Consider the following 24,542-nt stretch of genomic DNA (forward strand, 5'->3'; position numbering starts at 1 on the left):
GAATGATACACAGCCGTTCGTTATTTCAACTCTCAGATTTCCAACGGCTATGATTCAAGAGATAGTTTTAAGACCACAAAGATTAGGTTCGAACGTGACAATCACTAGATCGGAACAGATACGCCACTCACTTATATATTCCATTGGACTAATCAAATTACTTCACCAAAATCTCTTCTCTCTCTCTCTCTCTTTGTCTATCATCATCTCGTTATCTTCCTCTAAATGGAACCAACCGAGAAATCCATGATACTAGAAGAAACTACCACGAAGATGGAAACCCTATACGAAGATATGTTACCGGTTATGGCTGAGAAGATGGATGTTGAAGACTTTGTATCAGAGTTATGCAAAGGTTTCAGTTTGCTTGCGGATCCACAGAGAGATCTCATCACAGCCGAGTCTCTAAGACGAAACTCAGGGATACTTGGGATTCAAGGTATGAGCAAGGAAGAAGCTGAAGGAATGGTTAGAGAAGGTGACCTAGATGGAGATGGTGCTCTTAACCAAACCGAATTCTGCGTTCTCATGGTTCGGTTAAGCCCCGAGATGATGGAAGATGCACAAACTTGGCTGGAGAAAGCACTCACCCAAGAACTCTCTAACCACAGTCACTCTTCTCTGCCTTGATCATCCATTCCATCCTATTTTCTTGTGTATTCTCATTCCTTCTTAAGAAAAACTTGTAAAATGTTTCTGAATAGAAATGGAAAAGCTCTCTTGATCATGAAAAACTTAAATGATTTGACGGAATCCAAACATTGAATTCCAAAAGAGATGATTGTCGATCATTAGAAAAAGCTAATAATACTTCTACTACACCACATGTAGCCCATACGATTCAAGTCATAAGTGGTGAAGACTCGTACTAAAAGATCTCCTTCTTGGACTAGCCGCATAGCTATCTTCTCTTTCATCATCATCCCTCAATGCATATTCAACAGAAACAACCCTATCCTATATTTTGCTGCCAAGAGAGGAAACACATGTAAGGGATGAGTACCCTATCCTAAGGTACTAACTAAGTGTGTGTTTACCTGTTTTGAGTAGAGTCAAGGGCTTTGGTTGCATCTTCATTAGTTGCGTATTGAATAAAAGCAAAATTGCGCCTAATGCGAACATTGAAAACTTTATCATATGGATGGCTCAAAGTGTCTCTCCGTATGGCGCTCTCTTGTGCGAACAGGGTCAAAGTTGATGACAAGTTAAAGAGTAACACGAGTCCTACGAGAAAATAAAAACACAAGATAAGACAAGGCAGTTAGTTAGGCAGAGCACATAACTTGACACTCTGTTTCAGCCTAGACAGAACAAGAGTTAGTCAACCAGAAGACACTTATTTCACCTAGAGAAAGACCAAAAAAGAAAAACTAAATAAATATAAAAGACCTGCATCATTGTGAAGGCTGCTTGTGTACATAAATAAGATGTAGAGGAGTAGTAAATAAAATCCAATTTTTTGTTCAATTCTGAATGATTGATAGCTAACGTGGGAAGCTATTTGCAGGAAGAAGTTGGCAATCCCAGGAAAAGAGGAAACACTCATTGGCTCCTTTGGAGAAAGCTCCTACGACAAAACAAACACTTCAATACAAGAAACTCCTCTCTTAAACGCAATCGCTAACACACTCACGGTCTCTTGACGTATCTGAGGAGGCAACGAGCAAAATAAACCCTAGACGACGATGCTCGACGAAGAGCTGTCTTTAGTAACATAATCCTATAAGTTAACACAATGAACTAAAGCGTGTTATTGTCTTATTGACGCTGTCACCATTACCGTTTGATATATTTCGCTCATCTAGGACACATTTTATTTCACTACAATTATCAATCGGCATCACGTTGTGTGATTTTTTTTTTTAAAACGATCCAAAAATGTCCATTCACAAGATCCAGAATCTGTTAGCTTTTCATTTTCCATGGTAGCAAAAAAAAAAAAAAAAGCATAACCTTATAAAATTTTATGTACATAATAAAACTAAAGAAACCCCCCCAACCAAAAAAAAAAACAAAAGTAAACAACATTCCTCTCTAGTCTGCGCTTTTTGTCCAGACTCTTTCAACCAATTAAATCAACCCACGTGGCTGCTGACTCGTTAAAATCTTTTTTTAATCACTAGCCGTCCCTCATCTCTCGAGCCACATCGAACGATCCAGATTTCCTACTACTTTTAATCCTCAACAACCCATACAGCTTCCTAAACTCCTTCACCGCCGGCGAACTCCCTCCTCCTCCACCGCCGCAAAGCAAACCACTCATATTTTCAGAGACTTCCTCCGTCGTCGCTCTTCTCGAACCGCTCTCTAACAGCAAACGCCGTCCAGTTCCTCTCCTATCCCCATCAGTCTGCAAAGCGTTAATAACATACTTCAAAGCACGAGTCGGCGAGTTACGATTCGCGATCATCAACTCACCGATCTCGGCGGGGCTCAAAGACGCACCGTTTTGGAATATTCCTTCGACTTGAGAGAAGAGCTTATGGTCTTTAACACCCAAGTAGTTATTAGCCAGCGTTTTAAACGCCGTGAAATCACATAACGGGAAATGGATATGAACGTCAACCCGACCCGGTCTAAGCATAGCCGGGTCAATTAACTCTTTCCCAGTCATGGTAAACACCATGATCCGTTCATCGGCGGCGCAAGAACTCAAAATACTATCGGTAAAATTCAAAATCCCAGATAAACTCACAGCCGTTGATTTCGTCGCGGAGAGGTACCGATCGAGATCCTCGATGACGATCACAGATTTGCCTCTGGTTTGTAATAGAAGCATCTTGAGATCGGAGTCATCCACAACTTTGGAGAGATCTATATCGTAAACATCGTAATCCAAGAAATTAGCCATCGCCGCGACGAAGCTTGATTTACCGGTGCCGGAAGGTCCGTATAAAAGGTAACTCCGTTTCCAAACACGGCCGAGACGGTTGTAGTACTGTTTACCTTTGAGGAATGATTCGAGATCGGATTTGACTTTGTTCTTCAGATCCGTTTCCATTGCGATGTTTTCGAAGGTGCAAGGATGATCAAACGGAATCGATCTCCACCGTCCGTTCTGATGATCATCATCGACGTTCATGAATAGCTTGAGCTCTGTGTTCCTCTGTTCAAGCTCGTCAGATACAGTATGTATATGGTGGAGATAAGAACCTAGGATCCTTCTTTTATCAGCTTTACGAATCTTCAAAACGAAGTTTCTGACTCCGTCTTCGTCTTGGCCGTTGATCCAAGAGACTCTAGCGCCGAGGAACTCGTCGCCAACGACTTGTTTCCGATCTAAACGGAGGATGATTTCGTTAGTCTTTTTACCGGTGAAAAGGTTGGTGAAATCGGAGTTTTCGATAGAGCTTAAGGAATTGAGATAGGCGTAGACTTTGCGGTAGAGCTGATTCTCTTGTACGTTGTCGTTGAACTCAGGTACCTTGTAGAATTGGTAAACATGAAACGTGTCGATCATCTTCCTCCTCCATAACTTCACCATGTATATCAATCCTGTTTTGAATAACACGACCCTAACCAAGAACAGAGCAAACGCCGCCACTAGTAACAAGAGAATCGAATCCAAGAGAATCCCCATTGGCTGTGACTGCGATTACTAGTTTGAAAGCAAAGGCATGTCCGGGAGAATTGTGAAAACAAAAGAGAAAGAGTGATTTTTACTTTTGACGGGAGAGATACAGAAGAGAAATAAGAACACTCGGAGAAAGCCGGAAAGGACGACGAGGAATGGTTATCATAATATATTTGTTAATAAATAAATAAAAAAATACTAATAAAAATGTTAGGCGTGACGAGGACGATGCCACTGAGCAATCAAAAAGGGTTGGTTGTGACTGCGATTACTAGTTTGAAAGGTTCAAATCACTGTTTTATTTGATAGATCATAGATGTGATTTGGAAGATTTTGTTTTATTAAAGTACTCCACACGTTATAATAATAAAGAGAAAAAAAATCAAATCACATTATTTTTTTTTGTTTTTGTGGTTTATTATGTTCTTATATTTTTTATAAACAAAAATCGTATAAAAGGTATTAGAGATCAAGAAAATATTTACTACCATCTAAAATTCATGAATAAAAAAAAAAAGTGGATATATCCGTATATATTTTAATGCTATTTTAAATAAATTTATATAGTCATGTATTTATATTATGAAAGATGAGAAGAAAAAATATAGTATATAAAAAAAAAAACTGAGTGGATATATATAGGCATCAAGAAGATTAACAGCGTGATCAATTGGTAAAGACGATACATGCTGCATTTGATACGGCAGCTGAAATATTCTTCGTTGTTGATTTAGTTTTCAACTAGTAGTATCGTGGCTAGACAAACTTTTAAAGTCAACTTCGTTGAGGATATAAAGCAACAGGTTTTTTTTTTTTTTTCTTTCTTTCCTTTGGGGATACAATAGATAATTAATTTCTTATTTCCATCACTCGAATATTCCACATGTATTAATTAGTAATTACAATCGGTATCAAGGACAGGAGTTTATAGCTAATTCACTTAAGAAACAAGCTAAATTTATCTGTCACCTTTTTATTTTAATTTGTCAGCTAAATTTGAGGTCGGTGCAAGAGGAAATTAAGTTAATTATAATTAATAGTATAATCAATATTATCAAGCGGCGTAAACCTTTGAGATTTTGAAGCGTTTTTTAAATGTTAACCAACTCGTAAAGTTTAATATTATAATATCAATGACTAGACTTATACTTTTTAGATTTTCAGGGTATTCTGAAAAGAAAGAAATTACGAATCAATTAGATCAAAAGACATCTTTTGTATAGTTCATAATTCATGATTAAACAAAAAAGATAAAGCTCTCCGTTACCAACTAACATCTTCTGTGAAAAATATAACATTATTCTTTCCTATTATACAAAAAGAAACAGAAAGTTTATCATTATAAATTAATTTCCGGAATAGCCGCATATTTATCCCTACTATATCATATAGCTGACCCTTTGTGCAGTTTTGCAAAATTTGCTTAAACTATTTTGTTTTGGATGTGGACTAATTAAGTTTTAATAACCACCGATGAATAAAGTACACATCTTTTTCAACAATTCGTAGTTTTATTTTGGTATGTCGCGAGAGCATCGGATTTTATAGTTAGCGTTGACGAATGAGAGTGGCTAAAATCCCACATCGATTACACAAAGTTACTCATGTATTGAAAATTTTACGACCTAATTTCTTACGTTTAGATAATATTTGGTTCACTTTGCACCCAAGATCAGCCTAATACAAAGGAGTGTAGCCGACCAAAACACCGTCTTTTAAAGGGGACTCGTATTTGGACAATATCACAATTATTTGACTACAGTTACTGGACAAGGGTGTTGTTCATAAGTTAAGACAAGTGTAGCCTTTTTTAGGATTGCATGTGTTGGGTTTTTTGTTATTTGGTTCAATAATTCAACATTTTATATTTTTTTCGTGACATAAAATAAAAAAACCCATTTCAACATTTCATTTAATAACGTGAAGGTATGAAAGTCTTTATTTTTGTTTGGTTAAAGAATCCAGGATGATTTTTTTGCTTAATTTTGGTATTTTTGAATCTAAATATCATGCAAAGTTAAATATGTGTCGTTTTATAACTAACTTACAAATGAGTTACTAGTTAAATGACACGTGAACTTAAATATAATTTTCCATTTTTGTAATTTGCAGACTCGTCAAACAAGAATAGCTTACCGAATTATACATGCATTTTCCCTTTTTAAAAACATAATTTTTAATGTTTATTCTGATTATTAATATAAATTAGTTAATTGACAAAAAGCATAATATAAATGTTTTTGTTGTACGACTATTGGTATAGGCGGACATAAGAGGACTTTGAATGTTTTAGGCTCTTAACATAGAAAATTTCAAATTTAGCCATACCCATACACGGTGGTCCAATATTAACAATAATCACATTCAATGGAAGTGATGACTCTTTTCTCTCTTTTTTTTCTTTATAAAACGCTGTATATTTCGTTTTTTTTATCAGTTTTGAGTCTTTTGATCGGCTTTTGCTTTACATTTTCTGCACAATCGATTTGCCTGTAAAGGTGTACCAGCTGAACGTCATCGGTATGTGCATTCATCATGATCCTATGACCAAATTATACATACTTTAGGTTGGAACTGATCAACCTGCTGGTTAATAGATCTGATCTAAACCAAACCAATAAAGCATTAATAATTTAACCGCACATATATTGTTGAAAGCAAACTCAGTCCAAACAAAAACTGAAACATGTGAAATTCTATTTTATACACTAATAAATAATACGAGAATCCAAAAACCAAAAGCAAAGCGAAAATTGAATTGGACCCAAATTCTAGGTTACTTTTTTTTTTTACTTATAACAATACATATGACAATGTATTCAAAAGAATCAAATCCGACTTGGGATAAAAAAAACTACTACATGTAGAGGGTCTTTTGTTTTGAAATTTTAGTCCACCACGTTTGGAAGAAAATAAAAAATGCATTTCGATCAGTTTACCATATTTTGCATGTGTGTATTAGTGTATAATCAATATACAATTATGTACAGTGACTTCATTAGTATTTTTTTTTGTTTTTGACATATATAATCCGACTAAACCATTCCCATGTGTGTGGGAATTTTGACTATTCGAGACAAACCTAACAAAAACTAAATTGTAACCCAAAAAGAAGAAAAAAAAACGTGTTTCAAACGACGACGGAGTAATAGTCTTTCTTTGACTTAACTAGTAATTAAGAAATACTGAGAGTAACGAATAAACGGATTGCATAAATCGAATACTTGGGAACGCCCAGAGGGGAGGAGTTTCCCACTGGGCTGGAGATTTTCTTGGTTATATATAACCAGACTGAACCAGAATCCGGTTTTGTTATAGTAAAATAGAAAAACAAAAAAGTTCTCCGTCGCCGGGATTCGAACCCGGGTCTCTCGGGTGAGAGCCGAGTATCCTAACCAGCTAGACTACGACGGATTTTGTTAACATGGTTACAAGTAGCTTTATAAAATCTAGTAATGAATTCTTTGACCAACTTAAAAGCACTCAATACTTGTTTCAACTATCCAAGTCTTTTTTTTATTTTTATTGTGTAACATTGCATAGTTTTCTGATTATTATTTATTTGAATTGTGATTTAAGTATACTCTCGACAGCTTTCATCAACTCGGCTTAAGGATTATACCGGATAAACCGAATTATATTGTTGACTATAAGTCCATATTGCGAACTAATGAAAGTTTACGCTATAAACAAAAACGGAGTGATATAATTGCTTACGCTGAAGCAGGGCACTGAAGGACATTAAATTATTGAAAAAGGCAAACTCCAACGATGATGGGCCTTTACACAACTTTAAATCCCTTCGAGATAGGGAGATGCGTTGGTGAATATAAACGTTAGTTTCATACATTCATTAGTTACTAAAATTAGTATTTTTGCGTCAGTGAATCGACTTGTTAGAAAGGGACACAGTTTGATGTTGAAGCGAATGCAAAAGATACTATATATATATAAATGTATGTATATCTTGATATTCTAATATAACATGCATTGGTTATTATTTTTCTAGTAACATTTAATTAATCAATTGACGAAAAGATGAACATCTCTCTTAATATAAGAAGTTATGAAGTTCGTAATAATTATTCAAGCTCGTTCTTATTATTTTGACGGTACTACATATATATATATGTAATGTTTTTATGAGAAAATGCAAAATATATGTAGGTGATACAAAAATGTAAAATTGAAAGAAAAAAGAGAGAGATGCTACGCCATTTTGATGCCCAATAAGCAACCGATAATACACTTCGAACCATTGTATATATTTTAAATTATCATATATATAAAAGAAATATATTTGGTTCTATTCTTCTGAAAGGAAAGAATTAGTGGCTCAGACCTCAGAGTAGTGTTATCAATACATTTATATTATATGGAAAAGAAAAGCCGACGAAGATGCTTTAGCACAGAGATACTTTTTACTGCTTACTAGTATTCGATGTTTGGTTTCTCAAGTTTCCCTTTCGATGTATTTTAATAATCCTTGAATAAAAGCAAGTTGTCCAACAATCAAACCTAAATGAAACAATATCAACCGTTCGTATGCAAAGGTTAGTACATCTAGTTAGTACTTAGTAGTAGTCAAATCGAGAAAGAAAAAAAGAGAGGAGAATCTAGGAATAATTTGTGTCTCAAATTAGTGGAGAAACACTACTCGTCTTAATTAGTGTTAACGGCCGGGCATTCTTTCAAAAACAAACAAATATATATAAGTAAGGTTTCACTCTCTCTTTATTGGTCCATTTAGCATTTAAGTTTTTTAAAATTAATAATTATTTTAAATTAAATAAAAATATAATAATATACATTAATCTATACTTTAAATCCACGTTTTACCACTAAATTGTAACTGAAATTACCTAAATTATGAATTGACTATTTTATTTAACCATTCTTTTCATTCCAACACACTATAAAATATAATTGTAACTCCTCTAATTAAATTATATTAGAAATGTAACTTTCAACCCTTGGAATCACATAAATAATCATTCTCACATCTTCATCCACCATATCTAGAATCCAAAATATTTTCTTTCTTTTGTTTATGTTCTTGCATGGGTTCAAAATCATAGTAAGAATGTGATTATATAATTTATACAATTTTATTTCTTTGTTTTTATGTATTTCTTCCTTCCTTCTTTGTATTCTTATTATTTTTAATTTACAATTACATATGTATAATAAATTATTTTTGAAATGTAATTTACATCCTTTGAAATCTTATAAATAATCATTCTCACATCATCATCCACCATATCTCATATTCTAAATATTATTTGTTTTGTTTATGTTCTTGCATGAATTCAAAACTCATGGTAAGAGTGTGATTATATACTTTTTTAGATTTCTCTTATATTTTGTTCAAATCTATTTCTTTGTTTTTAGGTATTTTTTCCTTCTTTATTTGTCTTCTTATATTTTTTATTTTCAATTACATATGTATTATAAATTTTTGGTGGCTGTAAAAAACAATTATTCACTCTCTCCTTGGTCCATTTAATTTCTAAAAAATAATAATTATTTTTAATTAAGTAAAAATATAATAATATATACATTAATCTATACTTTAAAAATCTACACTTCACTACTAAATTGTAACTGAAATTACATAAATATGAATTGACTATTTTCCATTCATTTTCATTCAATCACACTATAAATTATAAATGTAACTCCTCAAATTAAATTGTTTTAGAAATGTAACTTTCATCCCTTGAAATCTTATAAATAACCATTCTCACATCATCATCAACTATATCTCAAATTCTATATATATATTTTTTGTTTATGTTCTTGCATGGGTTCAAAACTCATGGTAAGAATGTGATTATATATTTTGTTAGAGTTATTTTATATTTTGTTCATTTTTTTTTATGTATTTCTTCCTTCCTTCTCTGTCTTTTTATTATGTAATTGAAAATTACATATGCGTAATATATTATTTTATAAATGTAACTTTCATCCTTTGAAATCCTATAAATAACCATTCTCACATCATCATCAACTATATCTCAAATTCTATATATATATTTTTTGTTTATGTTCTTGCTTGGGTTCAAAACTCATGGTAATAGTGTTATTATATATTTTATTAGATTTATCTTATTTTGTTCAAATGTTTTTTTTTTATGTATTTCTTCCTTCCTTCTTTGTATTCTGATTATTTTTTAATTTTTAATTACGTATGTATAATAAAATTTTGGTGTCTGTAAAAAAAAATTATAGATGCAGATTCAACAATACTAAATTTCGATCAAAGCCCAATGAGGGAATAAAGCTAAAAACCATCTTCAATCATGTATATTTATTTTATTTTTGAAAGTATGTGATGTTTTAACAAAATAAACGATTATAATTATTAAATAAAAAATTTAACTCTCTCTTACTTCCAAAAATTTGTAATCATTATATTTAGTTCTTGTGATCCAAAATATAATTGTATAAAGATCATTATAATGTTTATTTAATTCAAAAATTTGTAATTTAATGATTTTCTATATAAAACACAATTTGATATTTCATTTCCAAATTTTAACTATAAAGAATAAATCAATAGAATTTTACCTAGCAATAAGGTGAATATCAAAAAGATTAAAAAATAAATTAATCTTTGGGATGTTTTTATTGCATTTCATAAGATTTTATAGAAAATATATTTAATTGATACTTAAAAATAATTTTGGAATTTATTTATTAAATGTTTTATGTAAATTTTGAATATCATAGTAAACTTATATTTTTATCATTAACAATAGTTTTTAAATAAGTGGTATATTTTGATATTGTATGATTTGAATTAATAAAGTGTATTATTGACATTTACAAAAATACATCATTTTCAATCTTATTTTTCAAAAAAACCATTTTAAATTTTTTTATTGAAAATCTTCTCATAATATTCTAATAGTTTTATGATTATTACATAAACTAAAATGAATTAACATAATTAATACAACAACCCGCGCATATGCGTGGGACCGTACCTAGTTAAAAAAAGGTAAACCAAATGTAAAAAATTATGCTAGAAGTTGAAACTAAACCAATCAAATAATAATGACAATATACCTATCCCATTTGTCATGTTTTGTTGGTAGAACAAATTTCAAATATATATATTAATATATATATATATATATATATGGGCTAAAAAACATAACATATGCATGCATAGCTTTTCTGCTAGTAGATTGATGTAAAGATTTGGTTCTGCCGATTTTTACGTATCGGTGACTAGATGCAGAGTGTTTTTTCACAGACATAACAACGAATTTAGAATCTAAAATATATATATTTTTATCAACGGTGATAGATAAGTTATAAGCAAAAGCTTGAAAGTGGCTCTTAACGATTGATACCAGTCGTAAAATGTGGTTTTTGCAAGCTGGAAATCTCATTGCATGGATCTGATACCTTTCTTCTCCATTTTCACTTTTTACCTTTTCATGTTTCTCGTGAAGTGCTTCACTTTTCTTCTACACACTCGTATATTATTTTTATCTATATATAAGCTTTGGTTACATATCTCAATCGGTCCATTGTGTTTTGCCACACTTGAAAAATCACATCTTACTACATTTAGAATAGAAACATAATGTCTAATGTTCGTCCATGGTTCCGCCTCTCTAGCATCGCTAGGCCTACATCACAAGGCTCAAGCGACCCACCTCCACCTCAACCCCGACAAACCCCTCGCCGTCCGGTCATAGTCAGACCACCGCCAAGACAACAATCTCCTCCACGTCAGCGACAACCTCCTTCACCTCCACGTCAGCAGCAGCAGCAGCAGCAACCTCCTTCCCCTCCACGTCAGCAGCAACAGCCTCTTACCCCTCCGCGTCAGAAGGCTCCTTCACCTTCATCTCCTCATCAAGAGCGGTCCCCATATCATTCACCTCCAAGCCGCCACATGTCACCACCGACCCCACCAAAGGCTGCGACGCCACCGCCGCCACCAACTCGGTTGTCATACACGCCGCCACCATCTCCCAAGGAGGTTCAAGAAGCCTTACCACAGCCAAAACCAAAATCACCACCGAGTCCAGCTCATTCAAGTCACTCTACAACGTCTGAGTCAGTGAAAACTCGGTCTGTAACATCTGACTCAGAGAATCAACGGAAAGCACCATCACCAAGAGTACTCTCTCCTTACTCTCTTCCACCTTCTCAGTTACATTCCGAACGCGAAACCACTCAGAAAAACATTCTCACTGCAGAGAAAACAAGCCAACTCCATGAACCAAATCAGTATAACCACAACCACAACAACAACCACAACCAGAACTATAACCATAACCATAACCATAACCAAAACCATAACCATAGCTATCAAGGCAACAACCCCAGGAAGATGCATCGTCAACCATCTCCGTTTGATTCTGAGAGCATAATGGGCACACGTGTCATCACCATTGCAGGTGAAAACAAAGGTGCTGTAATGGAGATTTTACGCTCTCCTCCAAGCAACAAAACCGGTGGTTCGGGAACACATTCCTCTAGGATTTTCCACGGCACTGGAGAGAAAGGACGGCGACTTAAAAGCAGCAGCAGCAGTAGTAGCAGCGACGAAGGAGAAGGAAAGAAGAAAACGACGAAGAACCCTAACAATGGGAATAGTAACCTCCCGATGAAAGCTTTTATGAATAGTAACGTGCAGATGATAAACAACTCCATTGTTTACAACTCGACGGCATCTCATCACGATCCCGGCGTTCATCTTAAAATCTCCCGGAAACCTGGCTCCGGCAATGGTTTCCACGTCAACGATTACGGTAATAACGGCGGATACACCGACTGAGCGAAAAGGAAAATATCTTACCTTGGGTATTGTCCGAATATTATTAAAAAACAAAAAAAAAAGGAAAAAAAAACTAAAGGTTTTGGGTTTAAATTTGCAATAAATTCAATTTTATTAAAAATAAAGAAAAAGAAAAAGAATAAAGAAAAAAAACATGAGTGGATTGACTGGATTCTGATTCTTTTATAAGTTTTAGAAACCTCTCACTCATGTGAAGGCTTTGATTCGTTTTTTTTTAAAACGGACTCTTCTTTACTTGTTTGTAACGCCCTTTGTTTATTCTCTGTGACGTGATCAATGAGAATTATGAAATATATTTCATCCTACTATTACTTTCCTATACAGGAAGCCTCGTATTACTGTGAAGGACCGAAACGTACTGTATAGGCCCATTTCATATTTTTGGAAATTGGGGTAGTGGTTTTGATAACATATTCCAGAAAAAAAGAGAACCAAAACCTTGTTACTAATCAACATAAGTACTTCTACTCAAATCAAATGTCTAATTGGTTCGTATGTTCTGACATAACCGGAAGTCCATGCTTGGATAAACCCCTTAGGCCCTAACCTCTCATTTGCTTATTTATCATACAAAATATCCTCAACCAAATGTATACGCTTTTTTTTTTTTTTTTTTAANAAAATTTATTCATTACACTCTTTGTCGTGGGGAAACTAATTAAACTGAGAATTTCAATTAATAGATGGAACTTGGAGGAGTTGAAAAGCCAGAGAGAGATCCTATATGCTCATTTATTATTTGATTTATCAAGTTTTTATTGACTTGAAGGGAAATGCTTTCTGAGTCATACATAGATATATCTCGCTAACGTCTCTATGACACCAACAAAAAAAAGATATTTACAACGTCTCTCTATATCCTATATATGTATTCTACATTTTTTTTTATCTATTATTGAAAACAAATATAGGTTTTCATTTTTTGTTTGAATATTTTCATTAAATTTATTTTTTGTGAATTTTTAAATTTCTACAAGAGCAAAACATCACTGTCTAATAAAGACACGATACATGAGTATTTAGTGTAAAACTGTGGCCTATATAATAATTTCGAAAACTTACGTAATTCCACTATATATATATATAGTTGTCATATAATTAGGCAAAAGATAATAAAAGTTTGAGAACAAGAAGCAACTGACAAAGAGAAAGGAGTGTGAAGTGTCCAAATCCTAACAGTATGTGTGGGGTATTAACTGTGTGCTCTTCAAAAGCTTGGAGGGTACTTTGCATGTGCATGCATTATGCAACAGTCCTTCTAATCTATTCTGTCTTTTAGGATTCAATAGGTATCCGACGACCTTTCGATTAGCGAACTTAATTAGAGAAGTTAAACTGTTCAGAAATTATAATTCCGTGAATTAATATATATTTTGGCACTTGATCCATTACAAGTGGTAATTAACTTATTGGCGATGTAATTTGGAATGTTCAATGTGATCAATAATAAGCATATCTAGCAAGTGTTGCTCTCAAGAGAAATGTCATAGATATTTTCAATTTTGAAGATAAACCTTACGTAAACTTTTGAAAGGTAGCTAGAGTTTGAAACTTTGAATACATTATTGTTGATAGATAGTGAAGGAACGATCCGCGACGACATTCCGCGACATTTATCTTATAATTAATGACCACAGTGACTAAATTGCTTCCATTAGATTTGGAACTTCCCGGATGAGGGAATCCAAAGCTTCTACAGTGCTACTGATCCAATATTTTTTAAAAGAAATTGATTGAAACCAAAACTATCGCTCTAATGCAACGAACTCTACCTTCGATGTCTAATCCAATGGTATAGTACTACTGAAAGCAACAGAAGTCTACCAACAAAATTACAAGAAACGAACCACGGAAAGATGGAGGCAACATTGCAAATGATTAAAATTATTAGGTCAAACTTTGATTATAAAATAAGTAATCGGGTCAAAAAGTTAATTTCTTAATAATCGAGAGGGAGGGGACAAGGAATAGTGTGACGACCAGATAAGCACAACATCACTGACATGTGGCACCTACTTATTGGCCTTGCCTCCCAAAAGTCAGACCTAACTAACCCACTCTATCTCTCTAGTTGACACGTGTCAGAAGCTGAAAGACTCTTATTTAGTGTCGATATAAATTTCTCATTTCACATTCATTATCCTTTAGCTTGTGAGAGACCTTTCACTCTTTCTACTGATAAAGAAGAGCTAGAAAATTATGACGGTACGTAAAAATTGCTGTTATTTATTTAAATCGTTCGATTTTTTTTTGCTTTGATCTCCTTTTATATATAGCTCAGAATTTATAAATCTTTCTTGTTTTTTACTGGGACTTTCCGAAGATCTTTAACTGGGTGCAGAGAAAGCTGCACCACAATGTCATCAAAGGTTAGCCTTTTGTTTTTTTGTTTTTATTAAGTATTTGCTTTATTAAAATATTGTGTTAAACTGAATAGTAGTTTTACTTTTTATAGTTATATAAAATCATGTGATTCCCTGTTTAATATATGGTTTTATATTAAACGTATCCTTGTTAAAAATAGCATACATTTTGTCCAACCTAGCTATATTTAAATCGATACTTGTATATATGTTTTCCATGTGGTGAAAGAAATAGACGGTGTGACGAAAAACGAGAAGAATAAGAGAAGTGAAGGAACTAGTGAGATAGAGAAGAACACGAAAGCTATATTGGATCAAGTTGGGTTAGTGGATGCTCTTGATAATTGGTTCGATGGAGTTCTCACCATCGGCACATTTGGTTTCGACACCTTGAACTTTCAAGAAGAAGATGGAAAATATGATGATGAATGTGGGAGTGTGGATCTCGACTATGTCGTAATCGATGGTAGCATCATCAAGAACGTCGATCAGGAAGTGGATCCTCTTATCTCCGATGACAATAAGTGCTATGATCATCATGAAGATGTAATTGAGGTACGTACGTAGAACAGATAAATTATATTGCGTACATTTTTATCCTCGAGTCGTTTACCAATAGGAATTAATTGAATTACATAGACACGCATGTCTCAATTGTTTGTGTGTGTTTACGTACGTTTTTGTAGAAAAAAAGATACATCCCATTACACCTTCTTAAGATTGATTTCCTTGAGATTTATGGTATTAATTATAATCTGTACAGCTATTGGATACTGATCACTTTGGCTCGATCAAAACCACTGAAACGCCAGTTGTGGCGGTGGCGGTGGAAGCCGAGATAGTCCCACAGAAGAAGAGGACAACACTTGCGGAGTTATTCATGGAGGACCGAGACAAAGACGATGACCAGGGGCAAGGCAAGAAATCCAAGAACCCTAATCTTGTCGACGAGGAGGTTAAATATCCTAAACAAAATGGGTCAAAGCTAAGTAGGAAGTTCTCCCTTGTTAAAAAGAAGTTGGTCATGTCAAAGTCGAAAGATAAAGAAAAAGATTCGCCTCCAATCAAGAGAATGCATCAGGTAATTAATTTTATTTTTAATTCATTGACGACGATATTGTATATGAGCATGTTACATGTGCCTCTATAATTCCAGCGAAATGACGTCACGTCAGGCTCTACATAATGTTGCATGTCTGTTATAATTAGCATCACTTTTGTTGCTTCATAAGTGTACTCATATGTGGGTAAACTATTCATTCAATTTGCACAAGAATAACATCATACATGTGTATAAATTACTGTAGATGATAAAGAGAATGTTAAAGAAGAAGATCCATCCAGATATAGATCCGCCTAAGGCTTCTAAAAAAGACGTTATACACAAGCCAACTCAAAAATGTGAAGCTCTCGAATCACGTTATCTTCTTAGCATTCAAGGTCCGTCTTTGTCAATATTATTTTATATTAGGTGTTCGATATGATTATCACTTTACTCATCTGCTTTGTGGAGCAGATTGCATGGCCTAGAAGGCTTAGAGCGATGTCGTACAAGAGCAATCGTCATTGGATCCATTGGTTTCTATATTACACTATATTATATGTGATTTCTTTTTTTTTTTTGTTATTTCAGAATGTGTTGGTGTTGTTAAGATTGTTAAGTAGTATGTTACAAACAATTACTAAGTTGCTATTATTTGTTCAATATCAATATGCATATTGTGTTTTTATAATTATATATGTCATGTGTTTTTCTTTAGTCCGATCTCTATCAGTGCATCGTTCTCAAAAGTTTTTTCTGTTTAACTAAAACCGTTGACTGTGAAATCTGTGATAAAATTTCGTATTTCGTATTTCTCATGCTTGGTTAGTTTGGGTTTTTCAAATTTTCATTATGCTAATTGGTCAATGTAAGTATTTTGACTAATACTAAAAATCAACGTATCGAAATCAGAAAAGCCTTTTTTGCATTGGGCCGAATAATGAGAAAAGTAGTTTTGAGGCTTCTTCAAAAATATGCTTGACTCTTTTTTTTTTCTTTCTAAAACGTGAAAAGAGCTTCACCAACCTGAGGTTGCTGACCAATTGGAGGCATCTCAGCTACCAATTTAACATACAAACTCCATATTCTTCACGTTTTACTATGGTAGGTACCCCTTTTTTACTCTTTTTTCTTCTTTCACTTTGGAGAATAGTAAAACTTCAACCAAAAAAAAAACGAAACTGGTCGAATATAGATTGTTATTTGAAAGTCTATATATATAAAGTTGTCTGTTTCAGGTTAATAATTCCTTTGGAAGAGCAAAAAATCAAATGGCGAATCTTATTTCGTTTCATGACGTATGTAAACATAAGTGCAAGAACGATTGTTGGATTCTCATCCATGGAAAGGTCCCTTCATTATTCTTCTTTTAATCTCTCTCTCTCTCTAATCAAAATTTAATGACTCTACTCTGTTTCTAAGAAAAGTAGTGTGAATCCACAGGTCTATGACATCAGTACCTTCATGGACGAACATCCCGGCGGTGATAATGTTCTCCTCGCCGTCACCGGTACGTACAATGATTACAAGTTTGGTTTAATAATCCGGTTTGATCTTCGGTTTGTAATTTTGTGAGAATATATATATATATATATATATATATATATATATATATATAAATATAAAGGAAAAGACGCGTCGACCGACTTCGACGATGTGAATCATAGCGATGACGCCAAGGAGCAAATGAAGAAGTATTGTATCGGTGACGTTGACCAGTCAACGGTTCCGGTGACGAAGAAGTATATTCCGCCGTGGGAGAAGAAGGAGAAGTCTATGACGGTGGAAACAACTAAAGAAGAACCTGGAAACAAGCTGCTCGTTTACTTGATTCCTCTCTTTATTCTCGGCGTTGCCTTTGCTCTCAGATTCTACAACAACAACAAGTAAACCAAGAGAAAAAAATCAAAAAGATCGATTCACAAAGTTTCTTACTGTTCTTGGTTTTTTGTGTGTGTTCGTCGTAATAACGGGCTTCTTATGTGAAGATTTGGCCTATGATTAAGAATTTGATTATATTATTGTCTTATTTATGTTATGTTATTGGGCCATACCAATAGCCCCTTGTTGATATATGCAAGTTTCTTATAGCATTAATTTTGTTACCGTCATTTGTAACCACAAAACTAATGGGTGGTCTAAGACTAAGACTTAAATGATAGAGAGTAAGATAGGAAGCAGCTCATAAAGAGATGAGCTGAAAAGCAAGAGCACGTATGTTTTAGGTCTGAAGTGGTGAGTGAGAGCAGACCTAAAAGACAAAATGAGAGATGGCAGAGCTGAAACAGAGCTTAGTTGAAGATGAAAAGTTCAACCAGAAGCTATAACTTGACAATCTAATAATAATTACTGTCCATGTATGTATGATTCTTCTTCTTAGGCCCTCAGCATCTCGTATCTACTACGGGCACACATTATGATTATTCTTCCTGTTATAAATTCAATTCTTAATTAGATGAAGAATCAACTAATTGCTTGCTTATAATTGTTTGTCCTCAACCTATTATAAAATTTAACACTTAAAAGTTATTTGAAAATTAAAATCATTTTGTTTAGTTAAAAGCTTTTACTTATTAAAAACATTACTTTGCAAAAAAAAAAATAATAATAACTTTCAAGTGTCAATTTTATATTATGTGAAAATATATTGAACTTATAATACCTAACTCGGTATGTTTCCAACGTGTTAATATTCAATCTTAAAAGAATATAAGATTGAAAACAGGTATACTTACAAAATCATATAATCTTGTAAGTGTCAAATCCTACTATATTAATTGATAAGTACAAATATGAAACTAACCTTCAAATGTGTAAAAAATTACATTCAATTGCCATTAGAAAATTTTAATTAAGCTTAATTAATAATTTAAATAATATAATTAATTAAAAAATAAAAACACTCACATATCAAATACTAAAAAATCTAAAAAAATAAAAATAAAAATATTTTCTCTCTCTAATAAATTATGGACGAAATTTGTAAATATTTAAAAAAAAAATATATAAACCATTTAGAATTTTAAAACTAAGATTTTATATCCAAGTATACAATATAATTATTTTTAATAACTAAATTCAAAGATTTTGTTAAGATTTCAAATTATGATTCTCCTATCATCTTTATTTTATTTTATTTACAAATTGTTTAGAATTTTTATATTATACTTATGATTAATAAAATGCAGATTTTTTTCTGCATATTTTGTGATTTGAAATTTTTAAAAACGAAGATATATTACCCAATCTAGGAAAAATGTGTGTTTTAATTTCCACATTGGCCGGTTGGTAAAACTAAATTTAAATAGATGATAAATTAATAGTTTTTATTTGCTCACAATTATAATATTAAAATTACTTTTTTATATTTCACAAAATAATGATGCAAATACAACAAACAAACAAACAATATAAAACTGTAATAATATGTCAAAAATAAACTACTATATTATTCTAAAATAATTAGTATTCAAATAGACTAATAGATTTACAGAATAATTAAAAATAAATATTATCTCAAACAAAATATTGTTATTACAGTTATTGTTATATTTTTTTAAAAAAATATATAACAATAAATTTTATTATTATATTATAATTTTTTTTAAAATATGTTGAACTTATAAAACCAAAATGATGTCTATTTGTCAATGTATTGAAAAGTTATTTGAATATTTGTTTGATTAAAAGCTGCTTTAGTTCCAAAATCAAAACTTTATTTTGCAAAAGAAAAAAAAATCAAATAACTCTCAACTGTCAAATTTATAATACATGAAAACATGATAAACTTATAATACCAAACTGAAGACAAAAAAAAACTTGAAAACCTTTTTGTTTATATTAAAAAATTTGTTTACTCACAAAATCATCAAAACCTTCTTCGGTTTGTTATCAACTTTTAAAAAAATTTAACATCTAAAAGTTATTTTTGAATATTTTAAAAACCTTTTTGTTTATATTAAAAGCTTTTAGTTCCAAAATCAAAAACATTTATTTTATTTTACAAAAGAATAAAGAATCGAATAACTTTTAAACGTCAAATTTATATTACGTAAAAACATGATGAACCTAAGACTATCTTTAGTGGCGAGTACTCTCACAATTGACCCCAAAATCCCATTTAAATACCCATTTTCGAGTTCAAAAATGAGAGTATCCTTCTGTGGGAAAAAATTGAGCAACTCCCTGAGTAACGCGACGTGGCGGATTCCCATTGGTCCGTTCATAAATATAAAAGTTTTTTTTCTTTTTTTTTTCCATCTCTGTTTCATTCATCCCCGACTCTCTCTCTCTTCTCTCTCGTTTGGAAAGACGACGGAAGAGACGATTCGTCCGAGAATCTGAAATTCAACCGATTCACATCGAGTCCGTTGAATTTTCAGTCTAAATCTGGAGGGTTGATGGTCACCGGAGGCGATGGCTTTATTAATCGGTGTAACCCAAAGATTGACGCTTCGGTTCTGTCGACAAACGACGGCGGAGGTTTCAGATTGAGCGGTGAACAGACGTTTAGGCTCAACTGGGCTCAGGCTGGTGCTGGAGAGAGACGCCAGAGTGAAGGTGCTGACCGAGATGAATGGTCAATACTGCTCGACCAGGCCTATGCGTATTGGTCCGGCTGTCAATAAGAATCCTCTTCCGATGCAACCAGGTATGTTTTTTATATATAGGAATTGTGTGCATTGAGTATGTGGGACTGGTGATTTGAAGATTGCTTGTTTTTAACCTTCTTTGTTGAGCATTGTAATTGAGTGTCTTTTTGGTTGATGTATTTTCTTTCTGATTAGTCAATTTTATTCTCTCAGTTGGTGCTGAAGGATTAAGAGAATTTATCTGTTTGTTGCTGATATATTCTTAGGTTTTGATGCGAATGATTTTTGCAACATTTTTTTATTTGTAGCTATGGATCAAAACACTCAATGAGGAAATCTTGGAGATAGCGATCCAAATAAAACACCATTTTGAGTTTTCTTCTCCCTTTCTACCTTCTCTCTCCTTCTCTGTTCTCTTCTCTTCTCTCTTCACTTTGCTCAAATGGCCGGCCTTAGATGGAGAGAGTGGTGGAACACGATGGCCTTCCCCACCCGACGCATCTGGAATCGTATCAGTGGTAAGTTCCGATCCCTTCACTGTCCCTTTCACCAGCCCCTTAAAACGTTTTCTCTGTTTCATCGCTTTGAGGGAAACCAACAAAAAAATATATATATAGTTAGTTTAGGTTTTTATCAATTTCCTTTGTGATTCTTGATCATATAATAGTAATTAGTTTAGATTCCATCAGTTTATCTTGTGATTTAGTTAGTTTAGATTTGATCATCGTCTTTGTTTGTTTACTCGTTTGTTTGATCATCAACTCTGTTTGTTTATTATATCTCTTCTTCTCTAACACCAATGGCTCCAATCGTACCACTTCACCGTACCCCAATGCATATTATTATAGGATCCAAAAAGACTCTTGAGCTTTCAATATATATTTAAGGTCTTTGAGGGTTTTGTTGCTTTATCCGTGATGGGCTTGTGGTAAAATCCTTTACTAAGTAGGATGCATTCACCTTCTGGATTAGTAGGACGTTTCTATGAATCCTTTACTAAGTAGGATGCGGTCACCTTCCGTATTCACCAATCGTGGCATGCCTCTACCTGTACATTGACTACCATTTCAGTGTTTCAAATCTAGTTCTGTTGTCAGATTGTAATTTTGATGTAAAATATTTGTAGTGTATTGTAATTTTGATGTGAAATTTCAATTCTGCTCTGTTTTGATAAACAACAGTTGGTAACTGCAGCTTAACCGCAATGTCGTTGTTAGCAATCAAGTCACCGCATCCCGCAGTTGCAAGAATCAAGGTGAGTTTAGTTCCTACTCTATTAGAAACACATTTAGCAAATTAGTATTATTGTCTCTGTGTGTAACTTTCGAATCATCAAAAAGATTATCTTGTACCTACATAGTTGCCACTAAGACATATAACAGTAAGTTTTATTTTGATTTGTGGCTATTCGAGCTGTTCTATATGGTGATTTGATCGAACCATTTCCAAGCTCCTGGATTCTTCTCTTTGATCTCCAACCTGTAGGAATCAACTTCTTCCTTCTTACTTGTAAAATATGTTTAATATTCCAAAGTTTGTAAAATATGTTATTAAGATTCCAAAGTTTTATGTAATATACAAATTTTAATAATTGTTTTGTCATTTTAGATTATTAAAGTTTGATAATTACTAAACATAAATTAAAAAATTATTATTTAAAAGATTAAGCAACCTTCTTTGGATTTTCTAGTAAATGAATGATTTTGCAAAAATATTCTTAGGGTTGCTTTACTTGAATTAGTATTAATTATATGATTAATTAATTTGAAAGTAACTTAGGAGAGGTAATCCACTAATAATGCTCTAACCAAACTGACAGACCTTAGGAAAACACTTCATATTGGATGCCTAAGCTTGGTTGTTATCAACGTTTGAAAAACTTAACACTTACAACCTATTTTGACTATTAAAAGCCTTTTTTGTTTAATTAAAAATCTTTAGTTGTAAAATCAAAATATTTCTTTAAAACATTATTTTGAAAAGAAAAAAAAATCAAATAACTCGAAAGTGTCATATTTATATTATGTGAAAACATGTTGAACTTATAACACCAAACTAACGGACCAAAGGAAACCCTTTGGACTAGATGCCTAAGATCGGTTTGTAATCAACGTTTTTAAAATTTAACACTTAAAATTTATTTGAATATTTTAAAAATATTTTTAATCAAAAATAATAATTAAAAAAACTATTTGGTAAAAAAAAAATTCAAATAACTCTTAATTGTTAAATTTATATTACGTGAAAACATGTTGAACTTATAACACCAACTGACGGACTAAAGGAAACCCTTCAGACTGGATACCTAAGCTCGGTTTGCAATCAACGTTTTTTTAGTTCAACACTTAAAATTTATTTGAATATTTAAAAATATTTTTAATCAAAAATAATAATTAAAAAAACTATTTTGTAGAAAAAAAAATCAAATAACTCTTAATTGTTAAATTTATATTACGTGAAAACATGTTAAACTTATAACACCAACTGACGGACCAAAGGAAACCCTTCAGACTGGATGCCTAAGCTCGGTTTGCAATCAACGTTTTTTTAGTTCAACACTTAAAATTTATTTGAATATTTAAAAATATTTTTAATCAAAAATAATAATTAAAAAAACTATTTTGTAGAAAAAAAAATCAAATAACTCTTAATTGTTAAATTTATATTACGTGAAAACATGTTAAACTTATAACACCAACTGACGGACCAAAGGAAACCCTTCAGACTGGATGCCTAAGCTCGGTTTGCAATCAACGTTTTTTTAGTTCAACACTTAAAATTTATTTGAATATTTTAAAAATATTTTTAATCAAAAATAATAATTAAAAACACTGTTTTATATATAAAAAAATCAAATAACTCTTAATAGTTAAATTTATATTACGTAAAAACATGTTGAACTTATAACACCAACTGACAGACCAAAGGAAACTCTTTCGACTGGATGCCTAAGCTCGGTTTGCAATCAACGTATTTTTTAGTTCAACACTTAAAAGTTATTTGAATTTTTAAAAACATTTTCTTTACTTAAAGCTTTAAAGAAATTAAAATAATAAGTTGAAACATTTTTTTTGAAAAATATAGTTTTTTAAAATATAGTTTTTAAATCAGAAAAAAAACTCAATAATTATTTATAAAAGAAAAAAGGGATATCAAAATATTTTATAAAAAATAATAATAATAATAATACCTTGTTGGACTGTTGAAGTGAGTAGCCCACATATCCAAGGCTAAGATGCGAGCTTTGTCTGCACCGATGTGTTGGTGACGTGTCAGCTTTCTTATCGACGAAATCAGTCAGATTTGCTGAGGCGAATGATGGAACCTTCTTAGCCTCTTCTTCGCTTTCACTTCCCGATCTCTTCCTAATCCTCTCCTTGCTTTTGCCCTGAAATATAATTAATCAGAGTAGATTCAAACTGATATTACTCTGTGGATTAATTCAAGACAGAGGACAGAAATCAAACCTTACCGATGACAATTTTTCGTTGCAGAGATCTATTATATCATCATTGGAGATCGAGCTAGCTCAAGTAGGAGAAGGAGATAAAGAGGATTTGGTTTTCGTTTCTCGAAGAAAAAGAAGAATACAGAGCATTCTGAATTTGAAGAGATGCATCAGAAGAACTTATAAGCAAAAAAGATTAGGGTTTTTTTCAAAATAACAAAAAAGGAATTATTTAGGTTTTGTTTGGTTGTTTCCTTTTTTTGATGAGTTTGACTTTTATATTTGGGCGCTCCCACATAGCTACAACGGTTACTTTACCTGTTACCGTTTACAACAGTAACTTACAATTACAACTTTTGCCTACAGAACTCCAACGGTTACTTTACCTGTTACCGTTTTTCAAACCATGTCATATGTACAATTTCAACTTTTCAAAGGATGAAGCAATGTTTATATGAAAACGAACACCTTTGTTATTTTTAACAAAAACTCTGCACATAAGAACACCTTTGTTATTTTTAGCAAAAATTCAAAGGATTTTAATTTACACCTTTTTTTTCTTTTGTCAATCAAGTTTCAAATTACTCAAAGTTTGGTACATTCGGTTGAACCGGAGAAATTACATTAGACGGTACAAGAAAATTAGATCGTGAAGCATTAAGTGGAACAAGGGTAGATAGAGCGTTTTTCGCAATCTCATCT

The 24,542-nt window shown here is 32.5% G+C and overlaps 6 protein-coding genes, 1 long non-coding RNA gene and 1 other non-coding gene across 11 annotated transcripts; 5 read left to right on the plus strand and 3 right to left on the minus strand.

Annotated features, from left to right (window-relative positions):
- Positions 146–824, plus strand: LOC104783242 (calcium-binding protein KIC-like). The gene has a single exon (XM_010508371.2). The coding sequence runs from the start codon at positions 226–228 to the stop codon at positions 628–630; it is 405 nt and encodes a 134-aa protein (XP_010506673.1). The 5' UTR covers positions 146–225; the 3' UTR covers positions 631–824.
- LOC104783243 (AAA-ATPase At2g46620-like) lies at positions 1,827–3,899 on the minus strand. Its single transcript, XM_010508373.2, has one exon. The coding sequence runs from the start codon at positions 3,578–3,580 to the stop codon at positions 2,120–2,122; it is 1,461 nt and encodes a 486-aa protein (XP_010506675.1). The 5' UTR covers positions 3,581–3,899; the 3' UTR covers positions 1,827–2,119.
- On the minus strand, positions 6,916–6,988 carry TRNAE-CUC. The gene has a single exon. It is a non-coding gene; the product is annotated as a tRNA-Glu (tRNA).
- Positions 11,099–12,703, plus strand: LOC104783244 (serine/arginine repetitive matrix protein 1-like). Its single transcript, XM_010508374.1, has one exon. It carries the CDS (start codon positions 11,172–11,174, stop codon positions 12,372–12,374), a length of 1,203 nt encoding a protein of 400 aa, XP_010506676.1. The 5' UTR covers positions 11,099–11,171; the 3' UTR covers positions 12,375–12,703.
- Positions 14,540–17,109, plus strand: LOC104783245. Of its 2 annotated transcripts, none has more exons than XM_010508375.2 (7): positions 14,540–14,600; positions 14,719–14,764; positions 14,988–15,313; positions 15,522–15,839; positions 16,066–16,198; positions 16,275–16,904; positions 17,039–17,109. In XM_010508375.2, the coding sequence occupies exons 1-6, from the start codon at positions 14,595–14,597 to the stop codon at positions 16,286–16,288; spliced, it is 843 nt and encodes a 280-aa protein (XP_010506677.1). In that variant the 5' UTR covers positions 14,540–14,594; the 3' UTR covers positions 16,289–16,904; positions 17,039–17,109. The 2 variants fall into 2 exon arrangements, with proteins under 2 accessions (XP_010506677.1, XP_010506678.1); XM_010508376.2 differs by having other exon boundaries at positions 14,994–15,313.
- LOC104783247 (cytochrome B5) lies at positions 16,959–17,905 on the plus strand. The gene is made up of 3 exons (XM_010508377.2): positions 16,959–17,149; positions 17,244–17,310; positions 17,428–17,905. Exons 1-3 carry the CDS (start codon positions 17,072–17,074, stop codon positions 17,688–17,690), a joined length of 408 nt encoding a protein of 135 aa, XP_010506679.1. The 5' UTR covers positions 16,959–17,071; the 3' UTR covers positions 17,691–17,905.
- On the plus strand, positions 20,074–24,092 carry LOC104783249. 2 transcript variants are annotated; one of them, XM_010508379.2, is made up of 4 exons: positions 20,074–20,451; positions 20,701–20,910; positions 21,587–21,647; positions 23,887–24,092. In XM_010508379.2, exons 1-4 carry the CDS (start codon positions 20,377–20,379, stop codon positions 23,940–23,942), a joined length of 402 nt encoding a protein of 133 aa, XP_010506681.1. In that variant the 5' UTR covers positions 20,074–20,376; the 3' UTR covers positions 23,943–24,092. The 2 variants fall into 2 exon arrangements, with proteins under 2 accessions (XP_010506681.1, XP_010506680.1); XM_010508378.1 differs by lacking the exon at positions 23,887–24,092 and having other exon boundaries at positions 21,587–21,948.
- LOC104783248 lies at positions 21,794–23,954 on the minus strand. 2 transcript variants are annotated; one of them, XR_767218.2, is made up of 3 exons: positions 23,865–23,954; positions 23,583–23,780; positions 21,794–21,871 (listed from the first exon to the last, which is right to left on the minus strand). It is a non-coding gene; the product is annotated as an uncharacterized LOC104783248 (long non-coding RNA). The 2 variants fall into 2 exon arrangements; XR_767219.2 differs by having other exon boundaries at positions 23,860–23,952.

This window comes from Camelina sativa, chromosome 4 (genome assembly GCF_000633955.1).
Source record: "Camelina sativa cultivar DH55 chromosome 4, Cs, whole genome shotgun sequence".
NCBI classification, from domain to species: Eukaryota; Viridiplantae; Streptophyta; class Magnoliopsida; order Brassicales; family Brassicaceae; genus Camelina; species Camelina sativa.